Raw genomic sequence first — 15,627 nt, 5'->3', positions numbered from 1 at the left:
TTTCTTGTTTTGTGCCGTCAAGTAATCGGCTGCTTTTCTGCCAAACCTGACCCAGAGCAGTACTGATGCACTGCAGCACAGAAACAAATGGAGGCTGCCAATCAGCCTTAATTTATCTGTGTTTCTTTTCATTTTGACACTGATGATAGATGATACAATGCCAATCAAAGAAACCTAAAATAGCCCATTAAAGCCTGCACTGTGTAAAATTGTTGTCTGAAGAACAAATGTGAGTAATCATCACATCAGGGGAGGACAAAATCTTGCAACTTAAGTTAATCACAAAGATCCTTTTCCCAGGTCAATAATTCTCTATTTGCATAAAAAAAAGGAACGTTCACTGGTGAAATGGATTCAGTTAAATGTGTGTTAAGTGACTAGTGATTCTGCATCATCTGAAAGGTAGAGCTGATGTTCTGGAGTACAACCTCACATATCTGTAGGCAGCTGAACAGGGCTCTGTGTGTGCGTGTGTGCGTGTGTGTGTGTGTGTGTGTGTGTGTGTGTGCGTGCTCACAAGTATGACTGCTTCAGTTCTGCTGTTTGAGTGTATGCTGGACATGTTTATCAGAGTGTGTGTGGGCTGGAGGGTGATGATGTGTGGGAGGTATCAAATATACTGTGCGAAAAGCCACCAATTTCTATACAAGAGTCTGAACATCCATGTCTGCTTTTAGCCCATAAAACTGGACTGATTAATACACTGAACTGCATGTACAGCAAAACCAGTATGTGTCTGCATGGCATGTCTCCTATAGGAAATGATTATCTCTGTCCAAGACAAACTACTGTAGCACCAATGACCAATGCAACACTATGAATGGAAAATGATACTCTTCTTAGCTGATAGGCGTCCATTCATTTCCATACCTCAAACATATTTTCATTTTAGTAATTTATGCATGGTAGATAACTTTGCAACCATAGCAGCTGTAGCACATGGTATGGTGAGATCATGAGGTAAAGTGACTATAAGCAAATAGTTAATAATCAAGCATACTGTAGCCTTTCTTTGTTCTCTCCTTCTTTCATCTATTGGTAATTACAGGAGAGACAATAAATGTGCCAAAAAGGCTCATGAGGAAATGCCTTAACCTCATCCATTATTTTCTTACATCAAACCTCGTCTTGTATCACCCTTTATGTCTCTGCTTGGTTGTGTGTTGTTGGTCACTGTCATTTCTGATTTTTAAAACTCAATTTGCATTGGAACAAAAAGTCAGTACCTTCCAAAGATAAAATTATCCAACCCTAAGCCTGCCACCTTCCTCCAACGACAGCTGGCACGAGCCTGAACAACTATGGTCAACTTGTCTGGAGTACTATTAGCCTAAATGCCACAACATATTAGTTATTGATATGGTACTGGTATGGCTGACGTGCTGACGTATTGCGGTAAGTGAGTTGTGTCATTTCTGGTGTTTCTGTGACAGCGTCTCTGTACTGCTCTAGTGAATTCTACTAGCCTGCTTTCTGCTTTCTCACTTCAGTTGCTTTAACATCTACTTCAAGTCTTAACCCACACTAGTTCTGTTTAAGCCCTTATAGCTCTCCTCCTTTTTACGACTTCCCTGCTAATCTCCTAGCTGTTGTCTGCACGTTACTAGCCTTGGTAGCTACATTAGCTTAACAGTTAGCGATGGCTTCTCCATCTGCTCTTTCTTGCTCTGTGTGCCAAATGTTTAGCTATGCCCCTGCCTCCTTTAGCGACAGTGGTAATTGTAACAAGTGTAGCTTATTTGCTGCATTGGAGGCGAGGCTTAGTGAATTAGAAGCGCGGCTCCGCACCATGGAAAACTATTCAGTAGCTGCGGTAGTTAGCCAGTCCCCTGTAGCCAGTACAGAGCCACATAGCATAGCCTCCGCTAGCGGTCCTCCGGTAACACCTGTTCAGCTGGGAGGTTGGGTAACTGTTCGTGAGAGGCGCAGCTCCAAGCCGAAGCCCACGTCTCACCACCAGCCTGTTCACGTTTCCAACCGCTTTTCCCCACTCAGCGACACACCCGCTGAGGATAAAACTCTGGTTATTGGCAGCTCTATTCTGAGGAACGTGAAGTTAGCAACACCAGCGGCCATAGTCAAATGTATCCCTGGGGCCAGAGCGGGCGACAAAGGATCAAATTTAAAACTGCTGGCTAAAGCTAAACGTAGATTCAGTAAGATTGTTATTCAGGTCGGCGGAAATGACACCCAGTTACGCCAATCGGAGGTCACTAAAATTAATATTGCCTCGGTGTGTGAATATGCAAAAACGATGTCGGACTCCGTAGTTTTCTCTGGACCCCTCCCAAATCTGACCACTGATGACATGTTTAGCCGAATGTCATCATTTAATCGCTGGCTGTCCAGGTGGTGTCCAGCAAACAATGTGGGTTTCGTTAATAATTGGCAAACTTTCTGGGGAAAACCTGGTCTTATTAGGAGAGACGGCATTCACCCCACTTTGGATGGAGCTGCTCTCATTTCTAGGAACCTGGCAAATTTTATTAGTAATTCAAATCCCTGACAACTCAGAGTTGAGATCGGGACTCAGAGTCGCAGTCCTATACGCTTCTCTGAGCTTCTAATGCAATTACCCACCCATAGTTTTCATAGTTTTATACAAACGGTGTCTGTCCCCCGACTTAGATCCAACTAGATCTAAAATTAAACAAAGAGGAGTTGTACATAACAACCTCATAAAAATTAAAACCTCTTCTGTGACAGAAAGACAAAACAGGAGAATTAAATGCGGACTGTTAAATATCAGGTCTCTATCGTCTAAAGCAGTGGTAGTAAATGAATTAATTTCAGATAATCATATTGATTTACTCAGTCTCACCGAAACCTGGCTGTGTCCAGATGAATATGTTAGTCTAAATGAATCCACTCCTCCCAGTCATAATAATACCCACATTCTTCGAGGCAGCGGCCGAGGAGGGGGAGTTGCAGCCATTTTTAACTTTAGTCTGTTAATCAGACCTAAACCTAAACTAGACTATAATTCATTTGAAAACCTTGTTCTTAATCTTTTACATCCGACCTGGAAAACCTTGCAGCCACTTTTATTTGTTATAGTGTTCCGTGCTCCTGGCCCGTATTCTGAATTTGTTTCTGAATTCTCAGAGTTTTTATCCAGTTTAGTTCTTAAATCAGATAAAGTTATTATTGTAGGCGATTTTAACATTCATGTCAACGTTGATAATGACTCCCTGGCTACCGCGTTTATCTCATTATTAGACTCCATTGGCTTCAGTCAGGGTGTACATAAACCCACTCACTGTTTTAACCATACCCTCAATCTAGTTCTGACGTATGGAATTGAAATTGATAACCTAACAGTCTTTCCACAGAATCCCTCGCTATCGGATCATTATTTGATTACTTTTGATTTCTTTTTACTTGATTACACGCCACTCAGAAACAGTTACTATACTAGATGTTTATCAGATAGTGCTGTTGCAAAATTTAAGGAAATGATTACTCTGTCGTTAAATTCAATACCAAGTCCTTCAGTAACAGAGGTTTCCCATGCTGACTTTAACCTCACCCGAATTGATCATCTTGTCGATAGCGCCATAGGCTCGCTGCGAACAACACTCGACTCTGTAGCTCCTCTTAAAAAATAGTTAACAAAGCAAAGAAAGTTCGCTCCTTGGTATAACTCTCAAACCCGTAAGTTAAAACAAATATCGCGAAAATTTGACAGGAATTGGCGATTAACCAAACTGGAAGAATCTCGTTTAATCTGGGCAGACAGTCTCAAAACGTATAAGAGGGGCCTCCGCAATGCCAGAGCAAACTATTACTCAGCATTAATAGAAGAAAACAAGAATAACCCCAGGTTTCTTTTCAGCACTGTAGCCAGGCTGACTGAGAGTCGAATCTCTATTGAGCCTTGTATTCCTTTAGCCCTTAGCAGTAATGATTTTATGAGCTTTTTTAATGGCAAAATTCTAACTATTAGAGGCAAAATTCATGACCTCCTGTCCTCAGATAGTATCTAATATCTAACCTCAAACACAGCTGTAAGACCTAATATATATTTAGATTGCTTCTCCCCAATTTCTCTTCAAGAATTGACTGCAGTGATTTCTTCATCTAAATCATCAACGTGTCTCTTAGACTCCATCCCAACTAGGCTACTTAAGGAGGTCTTACCTTTAGTTAACACTCATATAGTAGATATGATCAATATATCCTTATTAACAGGCTATGTACCACAGTCTTTTAAGGTAGCTGTAATTAAACCTCTCCTAAAAAAAGCCCACCCTGGATCCAGAGGTGTTAGCCAACTATAGACCAATATCTAATCTTCCCTTTCTTTCAAAGATCCTTGAGAAAGTAGTCGCAGACCAGCTGTGTGATTTTCTCCATGATAATAATTTATTTGAGGAATTTCAGTCAGGATTTAGAGTGCATCATAGCACTGAGACACCACTAGTTAAAATTACAAATGACCTTCTGATTGCTTCAGACAAAGGACTCGTCTCTGTACTTGTTTTATTAGATCTTAGTGCGGCGTTTGACACTATTGACCATCAAATTCTGCTACAGTGACTGCAACACTTAATTGGCCTAAAAGGTTCTGCACTAAGCTGGTTTAAATCTTATTTATCTGATCGTTTTCAGTTTGTTGACGTTCATAATCAATCATCCTTAGGTACTAAAGTTTGTTTTGGAGTTCCGCAAGGTTCTGTGCTCGGACCAATCCTATTTATTCTATATATGCTTCCTTTAGGTAACATCATTAGAAATCACTCATCATCATATGCGGATGATACACAGTTGTATTTATCGATGAAGCCAGAAGAAAGTAATCAATTAACTAAACTTCATAATTGCCTTAAAGACATAAAAACCTGGATGAGCACCAATTTCCTGATGTTAAATTCAGACAAAACTGAAGTTATTGTTCTTGGCCCCAAACAACTCAGAGACTCTTTATCTGATGACATAGTTTCTCTGGATGGCATTGCTCTGGCCTCTAGCACTACTGTAAGAAACCTCGGAGTAACATTTGATCAAGATTTGTCTTTTAATTCTCATTTAAAACAAACTTCACGGACTGCATTTTTTCACCTGTGTAATATTGCAAAAATCAGGCTTATCCTGACCCAAAAAGATGCAGAAAAACTGGTCCACGCTTTTGTTACCTCTAGGCTGGATTACTGTAACTCTCTATTATCAGGTAGCTCTAGTAAGTCCTTAAAAACTCTCCAGCTAATTCAGAATGCAGCAGCACGTGTACTAACAGGAACTAAGAAACGAGATCATATTTCTCCTGTTTTAGCTTCTCTGCACTGACTCCCTGTAAAATCCAGAATTGAATTTAAAATCCTAATGTTAACTTATAAAGCTCTAAATGGTCAAGCTCCGTCATATCTTAGAGAGCTCATAGTGCCATATTATCCCACCAGAAGACTGCGCTCTGAGAATGCAGGGTTACTTGTGGTCCCTAAAGTCTCCAAAAGTAGATCAGGAGCCAGAGCCTTCAGCTATCAGGTTCCTCTCCTGTGGAATCATCTTCCTGTTGCGGTCCGGGAGGCAGACACTGTCTCCACATTTAAGACTAGACTTAAGACTTTCCTCTTTGATGAAGCTTATAGTTAGGGCTGGCTCAGGCTTGCCTTGTACCAGCCCCTAGTTAGGCTGACTTAGGCCTAGTCTGCCGGAGGACCCCCTATAATACACCGGGCACCTTCTCTCCTTCTCTCTCTCTCTCTCTCTCTCTCTCTCTCTCTCTCTCTCGTGTCCTATTACTGCATCTTGCTAACTCGGCCATTCTGGATGTCACTAACTCGGCTTCTTCTCCGGAGCCTTTGTGCTCCACTGTCTCTCAGGTTAACTTGTATTGCAGCGGTGCCTGGATAGTGTGACGTGTGTGGTTGCGCTGCTGCCGTGGTCCTGCCAGATGCCTCCTGCTGCTGCTGTTATCATTAGTCATACTTCTACTGTTATTATACACATATGATTATTGTCACACATGCATACTATCAGATATTAATATATTATTATTAATTATAATATTATTACTTTCATTAATGTTGTTGTAAGCTACTGTCATTACCGTCTGTCCTGCATCTCTCTCTCTGTCTCTATCTCTCTCTCTGTCTCTCTCTCTTTCTGTCTCATTGTGTCATATGGATTACTGTTAATTTATTATGTTGATCTGTTCTGTACGACATCTATTGCACATCTGTCCGTCCTGGAAGAGGGATCCCTCCTCAGTTGCTCTTCCTGAGGTTTCTACCGTTTTTTTTCCCAGTTAAAAGGTTTTTTTGGGGGGGGGAGTTTTTCCTTACCTGCTGTGAGGGTCCAAAGGACAGAGGGATGTCATATGCTGTAAAGCCCTGTGAGGCAAATTGTGATTTGTGATATTGGGCTTTATAAATAAAATTGTTTGATTGAATTGATTGACTGATTATTTAATGAATATTTCTGTGAAATTTATTGCAATATGCCTCAGGGCTGTGAAGTTAAAACTGTTTCCAATGCCATCCTTTGATTTTCCACAACAAACCAATGTAACAGACTATTTTGTCTTTGCATACAGAAATGCCTGGTAAAGTATGGTGTCCCTCCAGAGTTGCCGTAGGGCTGTGGTTGTCGGAGTTCCACCGTTGTGTGTGTTGCTGTTGACGCTCTGAGTAAAAGAGAGGTGGTTGCCGCTGAACACATTATGCCGACTCCTGTCTGTTTATTGTTTATTAGTTGCAAAGTTATAAGAACCCCGGGACGTTCGGTTACATTGGTGGCAGCGGTGGTCGTCTAAGAGCCACTGTTTTTGTTTCTTGGTGACGTTACGTGTCGAGCCGTTGTGTGCGCTGTTTCTTTTATTAGCTTAGCTGCCCCAGTATAGCTAGACGCCAGCTAACTCCGCGCGGTGCTTCAAAGTCTGTGCACAGCTATGTTACGGACATGTGGTGTGGTGAAGAGGACCCTTTTAAACCTGGCACGGGGATGTTTGACGTACGCTCTCCTAGCAGGGATGTTAAAGTCGACCTGCCTGCTCCATTTGCTTGTGACGGGAGTTTCCTCAGCTGGGTGAGGCAGTTGGAGGTGGCTGTCAGCGCGACCACAGGAGGCGACCGCGGCTGCAGTGAGGATCTGGTGAGGATCCTTCCCACTCGCCTCAGCAAGTCGGCTTTTCTGCTGTGGGACAGCCTTCCGGCTGCAGTCAAATCGGATTATGCTGCTGTTAAAGAAAGACTTGGAGTGGCGTTTGGACAGAGACAGTTGATGGACCGCTTCAGAGCCAGCCTTTCAACTCGTGTGCGCGCCCCTAGTGAGAGCTTGGAGGTGTTCGCTGCAGATATCAGCCGGCTAGTTGCAGAGGTATGGGGACATCGCACAGAGGGAGGAGAAGTTTCGACGCTTCCTCGCTGGCTTGGACCTGGCGTTAAAGGCCAAGTGTCTCGATAAGGGTGCCACAGATCTGGAGGAGGCTTTGACAATAGCAGAACGATGTGAAAATGCCAGAGTGGCCCTGCAGAGAGACTATGTGAGTATATGTGCAGGCACCGACTCAAGTGAGAGTTCATCTGTGCAGTCCGTGTCAGTCTCAGATGGCCTCCAGAGGGCTGTCGATAGATTATCACAAGAGATGGGCGCTATGAGAATGGAGTTGAAGGAGACGTATGATGAAAACCAGAGACTGAGAGCGTGGAACACTGACAGATGTGAGCGTGGATTTTGCTCACCCGCTAGAGGACGCTGCAACTGCAACTGTGGTGACTGGGGGTGTCAGTCAAGGGCCCCCCCCCCATGACAGCTACCATGGTTGCTCTCCCGAGCGCGGACAATTCCCACCTCAGGGGCCTATCCACCACAGGGCCATTGTCCGGACCTGGGCGTATCTCCCATCCCTAAGCCATCTGGGGGCAGGAGCCCCACTCCGGGGTGGCGTGCACGACGTGAAGAGGAGCCGGGGAAGCGCGGAGTGCATTTCCTGTCACGACAGCAGGATGCTGACAACAGCCATCAGGGAAACGGTCGTTAGCTGGTGTTGGGACCCGAACACCAGCCTTTCCGACCGAGGGCCCCCTGCACCATGATGTTTCTGAAGCCACTGCAAGTATGGAACGTGGCGACCACCCTGCCTCTTATGTTTGAGGTGTGGTGGAAGGCACTGAAGTCACCATGTTAGTGGACTCAGGAGCCACTGTGTCACTGATTAGTGCAGATTTTCGTATGTCAGTCCCTGCCCTGCGGAACCGGCCCCTGAGGAAGAACTATATTGACTCCTGTGCAGTAAATGGACAAATGTTGGACGCACTGGGCACCATCGAGGCCACCTTCCGCCTGGGCCCCTCCTGCTGGCAGCACACTTTGCACGTGCTGAGGGAATCCACTCAGAGTGTTTTGCTTGGTCTGGACTATTTGAGGGCGAATCACACACTGCTGGACTGGGGGCGGGGTGTGTTACAGTTATGGGATGTTACTGTGCCCCTGCTTCGGGGTGGTGAGTTGGTCCCTGAATGCTGTAACGTGTCCCTTGCTGATGTCATGATCATTCCCCCCTGAGTGAGGCCCTAGTGCCTGTGAATGTTCTCTCACCTGGTGGTGCTGGCTTGCCTGCCAAAGACTTTGATGGGTATTTGGAGCCTAATATTCCAGAGACAACAGGACTTGTGGTCGCTCACACAGTCAACAGTGTGAAAAACGGTGTCACCTTTGCCCGCATTCTCAATCCCACAGGGGAAGCGGTCAAGCTCAAACGGGGGTTGCACCTGGGTGAATTTTACCCAGTCGGAGAAGCTGACATTCTACCACCCCCCTGTGCTACGGGCGAGGAAGCAGCCACACCACCAGCACCTGCAGGCCCTGTCTCCCTGGATATGTCACCTATCACTGCACAGCAGAGGTCAGAGCTGTCAGAACTGCTGCAGAAGTTTTCTAGTGTTTTCAACCTGTCAGACAGGAACACAGGCAAGTGCACACTTGTTAAACACTACATCAGGACTGGCAACCATCCCCCTATCAAGCAGCGCGCTTATCGTGCGTCTCCAGAGAAACGAGCTGAGATTGAACGTCAAGTGGCGGAGCTGCTAGCTGATGGGGTTGTGGAGGAGAGTTGCAGCCCCTGGGCATCCCCAGTGGTGCTGGTTAGGAAGAAAGGGGGACAGTGTCGTCTCAACTCAGTGAAAATCAAACACTTGCACCCCCTCCCACGAGTGGACGACAGCCTTGATGCCCTGGCGGGCTCCTCCTGGTTCAGCACACTTGACTTTTCAAATGGCTACTGGCAGGTAGACGTGGCTGAGGAGGACAGAGAGAAAACAGCCTTTACGACAGGCAGGGGCTTGTACCGGTGGCGGGCCATGCCTATGGGCCTGACCAATTCACCTGCCACATTTCAGCACATGATGGAGCTCGTCCTGAGAGGCCTGCCATGGCATATCTGCATGGTATACTTGGACGATATACTAATCTACAGTCGCACCTTCAAGGACCACCTCCTACACCTGGAGGAGATCCTGTCCAGGATACAGCTGGCAGGCCTGAAGCTCAATCCAAAAAAAAGTCACTTTGCCAGGGACCATGTTGTGTTCCTGGGCCATGTAGTCTCCTCTCATGGCCTCCAACCAGACCCACGGAATACCAATAAGGTGAGAACCTGACCGACCCCCCGCAACCCCTGAGGTCAGGGCCTTTGTGGGCCTGTGCTGATATTATAGGAGGTTCGTGCAGGATTTCTCCCGACATGCTGCACCGCTGAATCGCCTGGCGGGGAAAAATGTGCCCTTTGAGTGGACTGATGAGTGTGCAGTGGCATTCACCTACCTCAAACAGGTGCTCACTTCCTCACCAGTGGTGATGATGCCTAACTTTGCAGCTCCTTTCAAGGTGTACACTGATGCTTCTAAGGATTCAGTGGGGGGGGTGCTGGCACAGGACGATGAGGGACGTGAGAAGGTAGTAGCCTATGCCAGCCAGGCCCTCATACACACACAGAAGCGGTGGTCCACTTTTGACAGAGAGCTATGGGCTATTGTGTGGGCTGTGCGTGAATTCAAGCACTATGTTGGACTCTCTGCCTTTCCATCATAACAGATCATTGCCCATTGCTGGGCCTCCGGCGCATGGCTATTGATAATGACCCTACTGGACGGAGAGGCAGGTGGGTGTTAGAGCTGGAACCGTTTGACTGGGTCATAGTTCACAAGGATGGTTCCCGCCATACAAACGCTTATGCTCTGTCTCGCCAACGTGTTTCCTCCAGCCCGGTTGATTTGGACTCCCCTTCGGCGGGGACACAAACTATTGCCTTGGTGGGGGTGCCGGACCGTGTTTTGTCACAAACGGGCCATGTTCCTGCCTATTCTGTCCGTGGCAGTGACTCTGAATTGTGGACATTGCAACATGAGGACTCAGACATCAGTACTGTGCTGGCTTGGTTGGAGAGGGGCGCGACAAGACCGCCTCACAGACTCCGCAGAGGGTCTTCAGCCAGCCTGAGGAAGCTATGGACTGAGTTTCACCGTCTGTCGGTCACTGAGGGACTGCTGTGTCGAACGGAGCAGTCTGCAACCACAGGGGAGGGGCGAATTCAGGTCGTGGTCCCTGCATCCTTGGTTCCAGAGCTTCTTCAGCAGCTGCATGGAGGGCCAGCTTCTGCACACTTTTCAGCTGAGCGTGTGTGGGAAAAGGCCTGGCAATCTTACTACTGGCCTTTCATGCTGAGGGACATAAGACAGTGGTGTGAACAATGCAGAGCCTGTCAGTCCCTGGACAGAGAGCACCCATGGGGGGGTCCCAGGTTAGCCGCCCGATGCAATGGGTGGCCGCGGATATTCTGAAGCTGCCATTGACTTCTCGGGGGAACAGGTACGTCTTGGTAGTGGAGGACTATTTCACAAAGTTTGTTACTCTGTTTGCGCTGCCAAACCAGAAGGCTCTCACAGTGGTTCGCTGCCTGTTTGAGGATTATGTGTTAGTCCATGGGGTGCCAGAGGTCCTGCACAGTGATCAGGGCCGCCAGTTTGAAGGAGAAGTCATCCAGAGCCTCTGCCTATTGTCGGGGATAAAAAAAAACTGCCTACAACCCCAAGTCTGATGGCATGGTGGAGGACTTTGATCAATCAGCTGGCTAAGATGTTGCTTTCCCAGAGGGGTGAATAGGACACATATGTGAAGCAGGTGGCTTTTGCTTATAACACCTCCAAACATGCCAGCACCCGGTTCAGCTCCTTCTACCTCATGCATGCACGCGAGGCACGGGTCCCTGCTGACGTGCTTGTGCCCTCTAGTGTTTTGGACTCTCGGGGCTCGGGATCCCTGACAGAGTATGCATCGTCCATAGCAGAGCAGCTGGAGTCGGCCTTCAGCACAGCCAGGCTTAACTCTGCAGAGGCTCACAAGAGACAGAAACTGTATCGTGACGAGGGTGGCTGCCACTGCGCCTATGGAGTGGGCGTGTTGGTGTGGCTGAGTAACCCCACAGAGAGTCGCACAAAGCTGGCACCACATTGGAAGGGCCCCTATTGGGTCATGCAAATGCTGACCTCGGGTGGGGAAGCTGCACTGACGTACCACATCATCAACCCCCTGGATTCTGTGGAGCGGCCTCAGGTCGTTCATCATGACAGACTGAAACCTTATACGCTGCCACTGCCTACACTGACTGTTCCTGTCACTCCTTCCATGTCTCCACCTGCCTTGGAGGCTTCGCCAGTCCCCTGTTTTTCCCAGGTTGGGGATCAGCCTCAGGCTGGGGGGTTGGACAATGGATGGTGGGGGGACTCATTGGGGCTGAGTGCCAGGCAGTCTCGCAGGGGACGAGCGGTGCGACCACCTTCGCACCTTCAAGACTTTGTCATGTTTTGAGTTTTCTGTGTTCTAACCTTGCTATCATTCTGGGAGAGCTAACTGGTGGGTGTTAAGGGGCGGTTATGCAGTTTTTTTTGCAGTTGTGCCTTACTATGGTTAGCTGCGGCAGGGGTCTGCGCTAGTTATATATGTTTTAGTATCTCTGGAAGTGTTTCAGTGTGTAATGTGTTTGTTTTGTTTGGGTTTTTTTCTGGTTCTGTATATGGTGAAAAAGGGACATTTCTAGCTAAGGGGGGGACGTGTGTAACAGACTATTTTGTCTTTGCATACAGGAATGCCTGGTAAAGTATGGTGTCCCTCCAGAGTTGCCGTAGGGCTGTGGTTGGCGGAGTTCCGCCGTTGTGTGTGTTGCTGTTGACGCTCTGAGTAAAAGAGAGGCGGGACGCTCGGTTACACCAACTTGGAAAGGAGCATACAGGTTGTTGGCAGAAACATTTTAGCTAGTGATGAACATGAGATGCTACTTTGTTTTATTTCATCTCAGTTTACCCAGCAGGTTCTGTTGGTGTCTCCTCAGCATGACACAACTTCTCCCTTTTTTGTTAAGAGCAGAATGGCTTTGCATGAGGTCCATTTTTTGCTCTATTTTGCGGATGTGATTCTTTTGTAAGAATTGAAGCTATACAAGAAACTTTACAAACCATGAAAATACTTGTGACTGACTAACTGCATTACCAGATAGACAGCGATGGCAGCTCCCAGCAACCATCCGCAGTAGACATCTACAGGATGGTTTCTAAACTGGATAATCCTGGTTAACCCAGCCAGGATAGCCAGCATGACAAAAGAGAATACCAGGAGAGGCTTCAGCAGCTTGGCAGAGTCTGTCAGCACTGTGTTGAAGTACATCTGAAACACACAATTTCACATGAGCCAATCATGATCTTTTAATGTTGATAGAAAAACAGGTAATTCCACCCCTGTGATAGTAGTACCGTATTCAGTTCAGTTATTTAGATATTTAACCATAACAAATGCCTACAACTTAACTACTTACTGAGATGTAGACAGCAGCAAAGGCAGCCAGAGTTGCATGCTGGGAGGGGAAAGACTTCCTATAAAGAACAAAAGAGAGACAGTGTGTTCTTTCTGACAATTACCATGTTCAGACAGTTAAGGACAATGCTGAATATTCATCTGCAACTGGGAAGTGACTTTCAAAGAAACTTGTGTGTGTGTGTGTGTGTGTGTGTGTGTGTGGTAGCTCTGCCATAGCAGGTGTTGAATAAATGCATAAAGGATACAAGGAGGGCAACAACTCTCGACCTCTGATGAGTGTTTTGTTACTTCATCACCCAAATACTGCAACAGTATATATCCTTGTAATAAACTACAATTTTAAACACTTTTGCATTGACACTGTTGGTAAGCGTGATTTTTCATTTTAAAATGAGAAGTCTTGTAGGAAGAGGTGACTGGAAGTTCTCGTTTCCGGAGTCTACCGCACCTTCACATTGGAGAAACTGTTCTTCTCTTGGAGGAGAAGTACAAATACACAGCTCTCTAAATATGTCACCAAATACACAGATGTCCATTATGGGATATATTTTCAGTTAGGCTACATTTACAGTAACTTGTCCATTGCCCATTACTTTGTTCAGTAATTATGCGAGTAGATTCAGTAAGTCATATCTACAATAATACTGAGAGAAAAGCAGTAGTCTGTTTAATCTGTTTATACTTTTGCATAAATACATTTCCCTGGAATAATATTGTTTACATAACAGAAAAATACAAATACATAATATTTAAATTATGTAGAGGACATGCTGTTTGAAATTTAATTAAAAAACAACAAAAAAACAAAACAAAACAGGATGCATCCGTAGGATGCGTGCTATACTCCAGATAATTTCACAGTACAAACTAGGAATCTGTGTGGAACAGCTCACCAGTCTGGTGTGTAGAGAAGCACAGAACATTCTGTATAATTTTTTTTTTGCTAAAGCCTGTTGGCTGTATCAGAAGGTTTGGATTGAGCAGAAGTGTGCAGCATTTTGGTAAAATGTTACATTTATGAGATTTTAGAGAGGATTGCAGGTGTGTCTCTGCCATCTATTGCTATAAAAATTGCTCTCTTTACGATTAGAGATTATTTCTTGGGTGGTAACACAAACAACACTGGGTGACAAAACTGCACTGTGCTATTTATTCACTATAGACACAATCTCAGCTGAGGCACTCAATCTACCATATTGGAAGTAAGTCATTTGAAGCCTCAAAATAAGCCAACATGCACAACTGAAAAAAAAATTTAAAAAAATTAACCTGATGAACAAGCCCTTGCACCTGCCTGCACATCAGGGGTACCAGTGGGACGGGACGTCAGTTGACACGGCTGTGCAATTCCGCAACCATCAGACACTGCGTGTATGACTTTTTTTTCTTTCTTTTTTTTTAATATCCTGCGTTTAATATCCATGCTAAACAGAAAGTTTAGCATGTTTGATTTTCTTTTTGTCTTTCAGGAGTCTTTCGTTCACAGCCGTCACTTTGACCAGTAGTAACACAGTGATCTGCTGCTGTAGACAACATTATGGTAACACTATCCCAGCCTTTTTGAAAGGGACTACTACACAGAGTAAAAAAAGGAAAATGCTGGCTTGAAGCAGCAAAGGCACTTCAGCAACCCAATGACGACTGCCATTAGCATCAAGTTAGCAAAGAATATTATTTCTTCCGAATTGAGAGGGATGTAAAGGACAAAAATTCACAAATACTGGTTTGGCTTTTACTTACCACAACTGCAGAGGGTACCAGCTTCATTTGAAACAGACAATATTAGCAATCTGCCTTTATTTATTGACACAGGCCTTTATTTCTCATTCCCTCTGTATTTTTCTTTTTTTTTAATCTTAAAGCCATTCCCATCTGCCCTGTTAAATTTAATGCATCGCGCCATCATTTCAAACTCAACACTTCCTGTATCCATGTAAAATGAGAAAGCTCCTTAACATTTGGATTGAGAGAATCCCTTCATTTTCTAAAAAGGCTTTTATTGTGAAACATTTGCAGGAACTTGTTGCGGAGGACTCAGTGACTTGCATGGTTTTCAAGTGGTACTTAAAATGTAGCTCCTCCTATCAGGTGGTGCTTTTTACACTACCACAAAACAGTTGGGCTGGGACATGTACAGCCACAGTGACTGTAATAATAACAATAATAATAATATAAAAGGACAAGAATAATCAGATGCGTCATGAAAGATGACCAGTGATGATTTGTCTTACACTAATGTGTAGTCTGTCATGTCTGTTGGCCAACTCACAGCAAGATTTTATGACTCTTTATGACTGACAATTGCCTAATCGGAGTAGTGATTAGTGACTGTAGTAACAGATAAAAATATTGTGTAGTCTGAACCTGGCATTAAGTGTGGACCACTCAACATAAAACGTATGTAACTAAAATTATGTTTGTCACAGGAGGCTTACTTCCTGTTGCCTGTAGGTGGCACTATGACTGTAACTCAGTACTGGCATGAATATGTCTTCAGTCTTATTAGGCTGCTCACTCTTATCAAGAATGGACAAGTTTGATATATAAATTAAATTAAATTAGCTTAATTTCCATAAACATATGACATCCCTCTGTCCTTTGGACCCTCACAGCGGATAAAGAAAAACTCCCCCCAAAAAAACCTTCGTACAAAAACATGTAAACATGTAATTTCCTGTTGCCATTAGTTGGCGCTATGACTATAATTCATTATTGGCACATAGATGTCTTCCGGCAGGGACTTTTATGTATTAGCAAAAGAAATTTTGGGTAGAATGAAACAATGCACACTCAAGTCACTACAACTTCCTGTTTTAT

The 15,627-nt window shown here is 45.1% G+C and overlaps 1 protein-coding gene across 2 annotated transcripts in view; it reads right to left on the bottom strand.

Moving 5' to 3' along the window:
• Positions 1-15,627, bottom strand: part of LOC117272174 (phospholipid phosphatase-related protein type 4-like) — a 120,045-nt gene that overhangs the window by 30,676 nt on the left and 73,742 nt on the right. For both annotated transcript variants that reach the window (XM_078172881.1, XM_078172880.1), the window contains exons 5-6: positions 12,809-12,866; positions 12,487-12,660 (exon numbers count right to left, since the gene is read on the bottom strand). In XM_078172881.1, the coding sequence (XP_078029007.1) occupies positions 12,487-12,660; positions 12,809-12,866 (232 nt within the window). The remainder of the gene's footprint in view (positions 1-12,486; positions 12,661-12,808; positions 12,867-15,627) is intronic.

The sequence above is a fragment of the Epinephelus lanceolatus genome, chromosome 12, assembly GCF_041903045.1.
Source record: "Epinephelus lanceolatus isolate andai-2023 chromosome 12, ASM4190304v1, whole genome shotgun sequence".
Taxonomy (NCBI): Eukaryota; Metazoa; Chordata; class Actinopteri; order Perciformes; family Serranidae; genus Epinephelus; species Epinephelus lanceolatus.
Note: the sequence above shows the minus strand (reverse complement) of the source record. Positions and strands in the feature narration are given on the sequence as shown.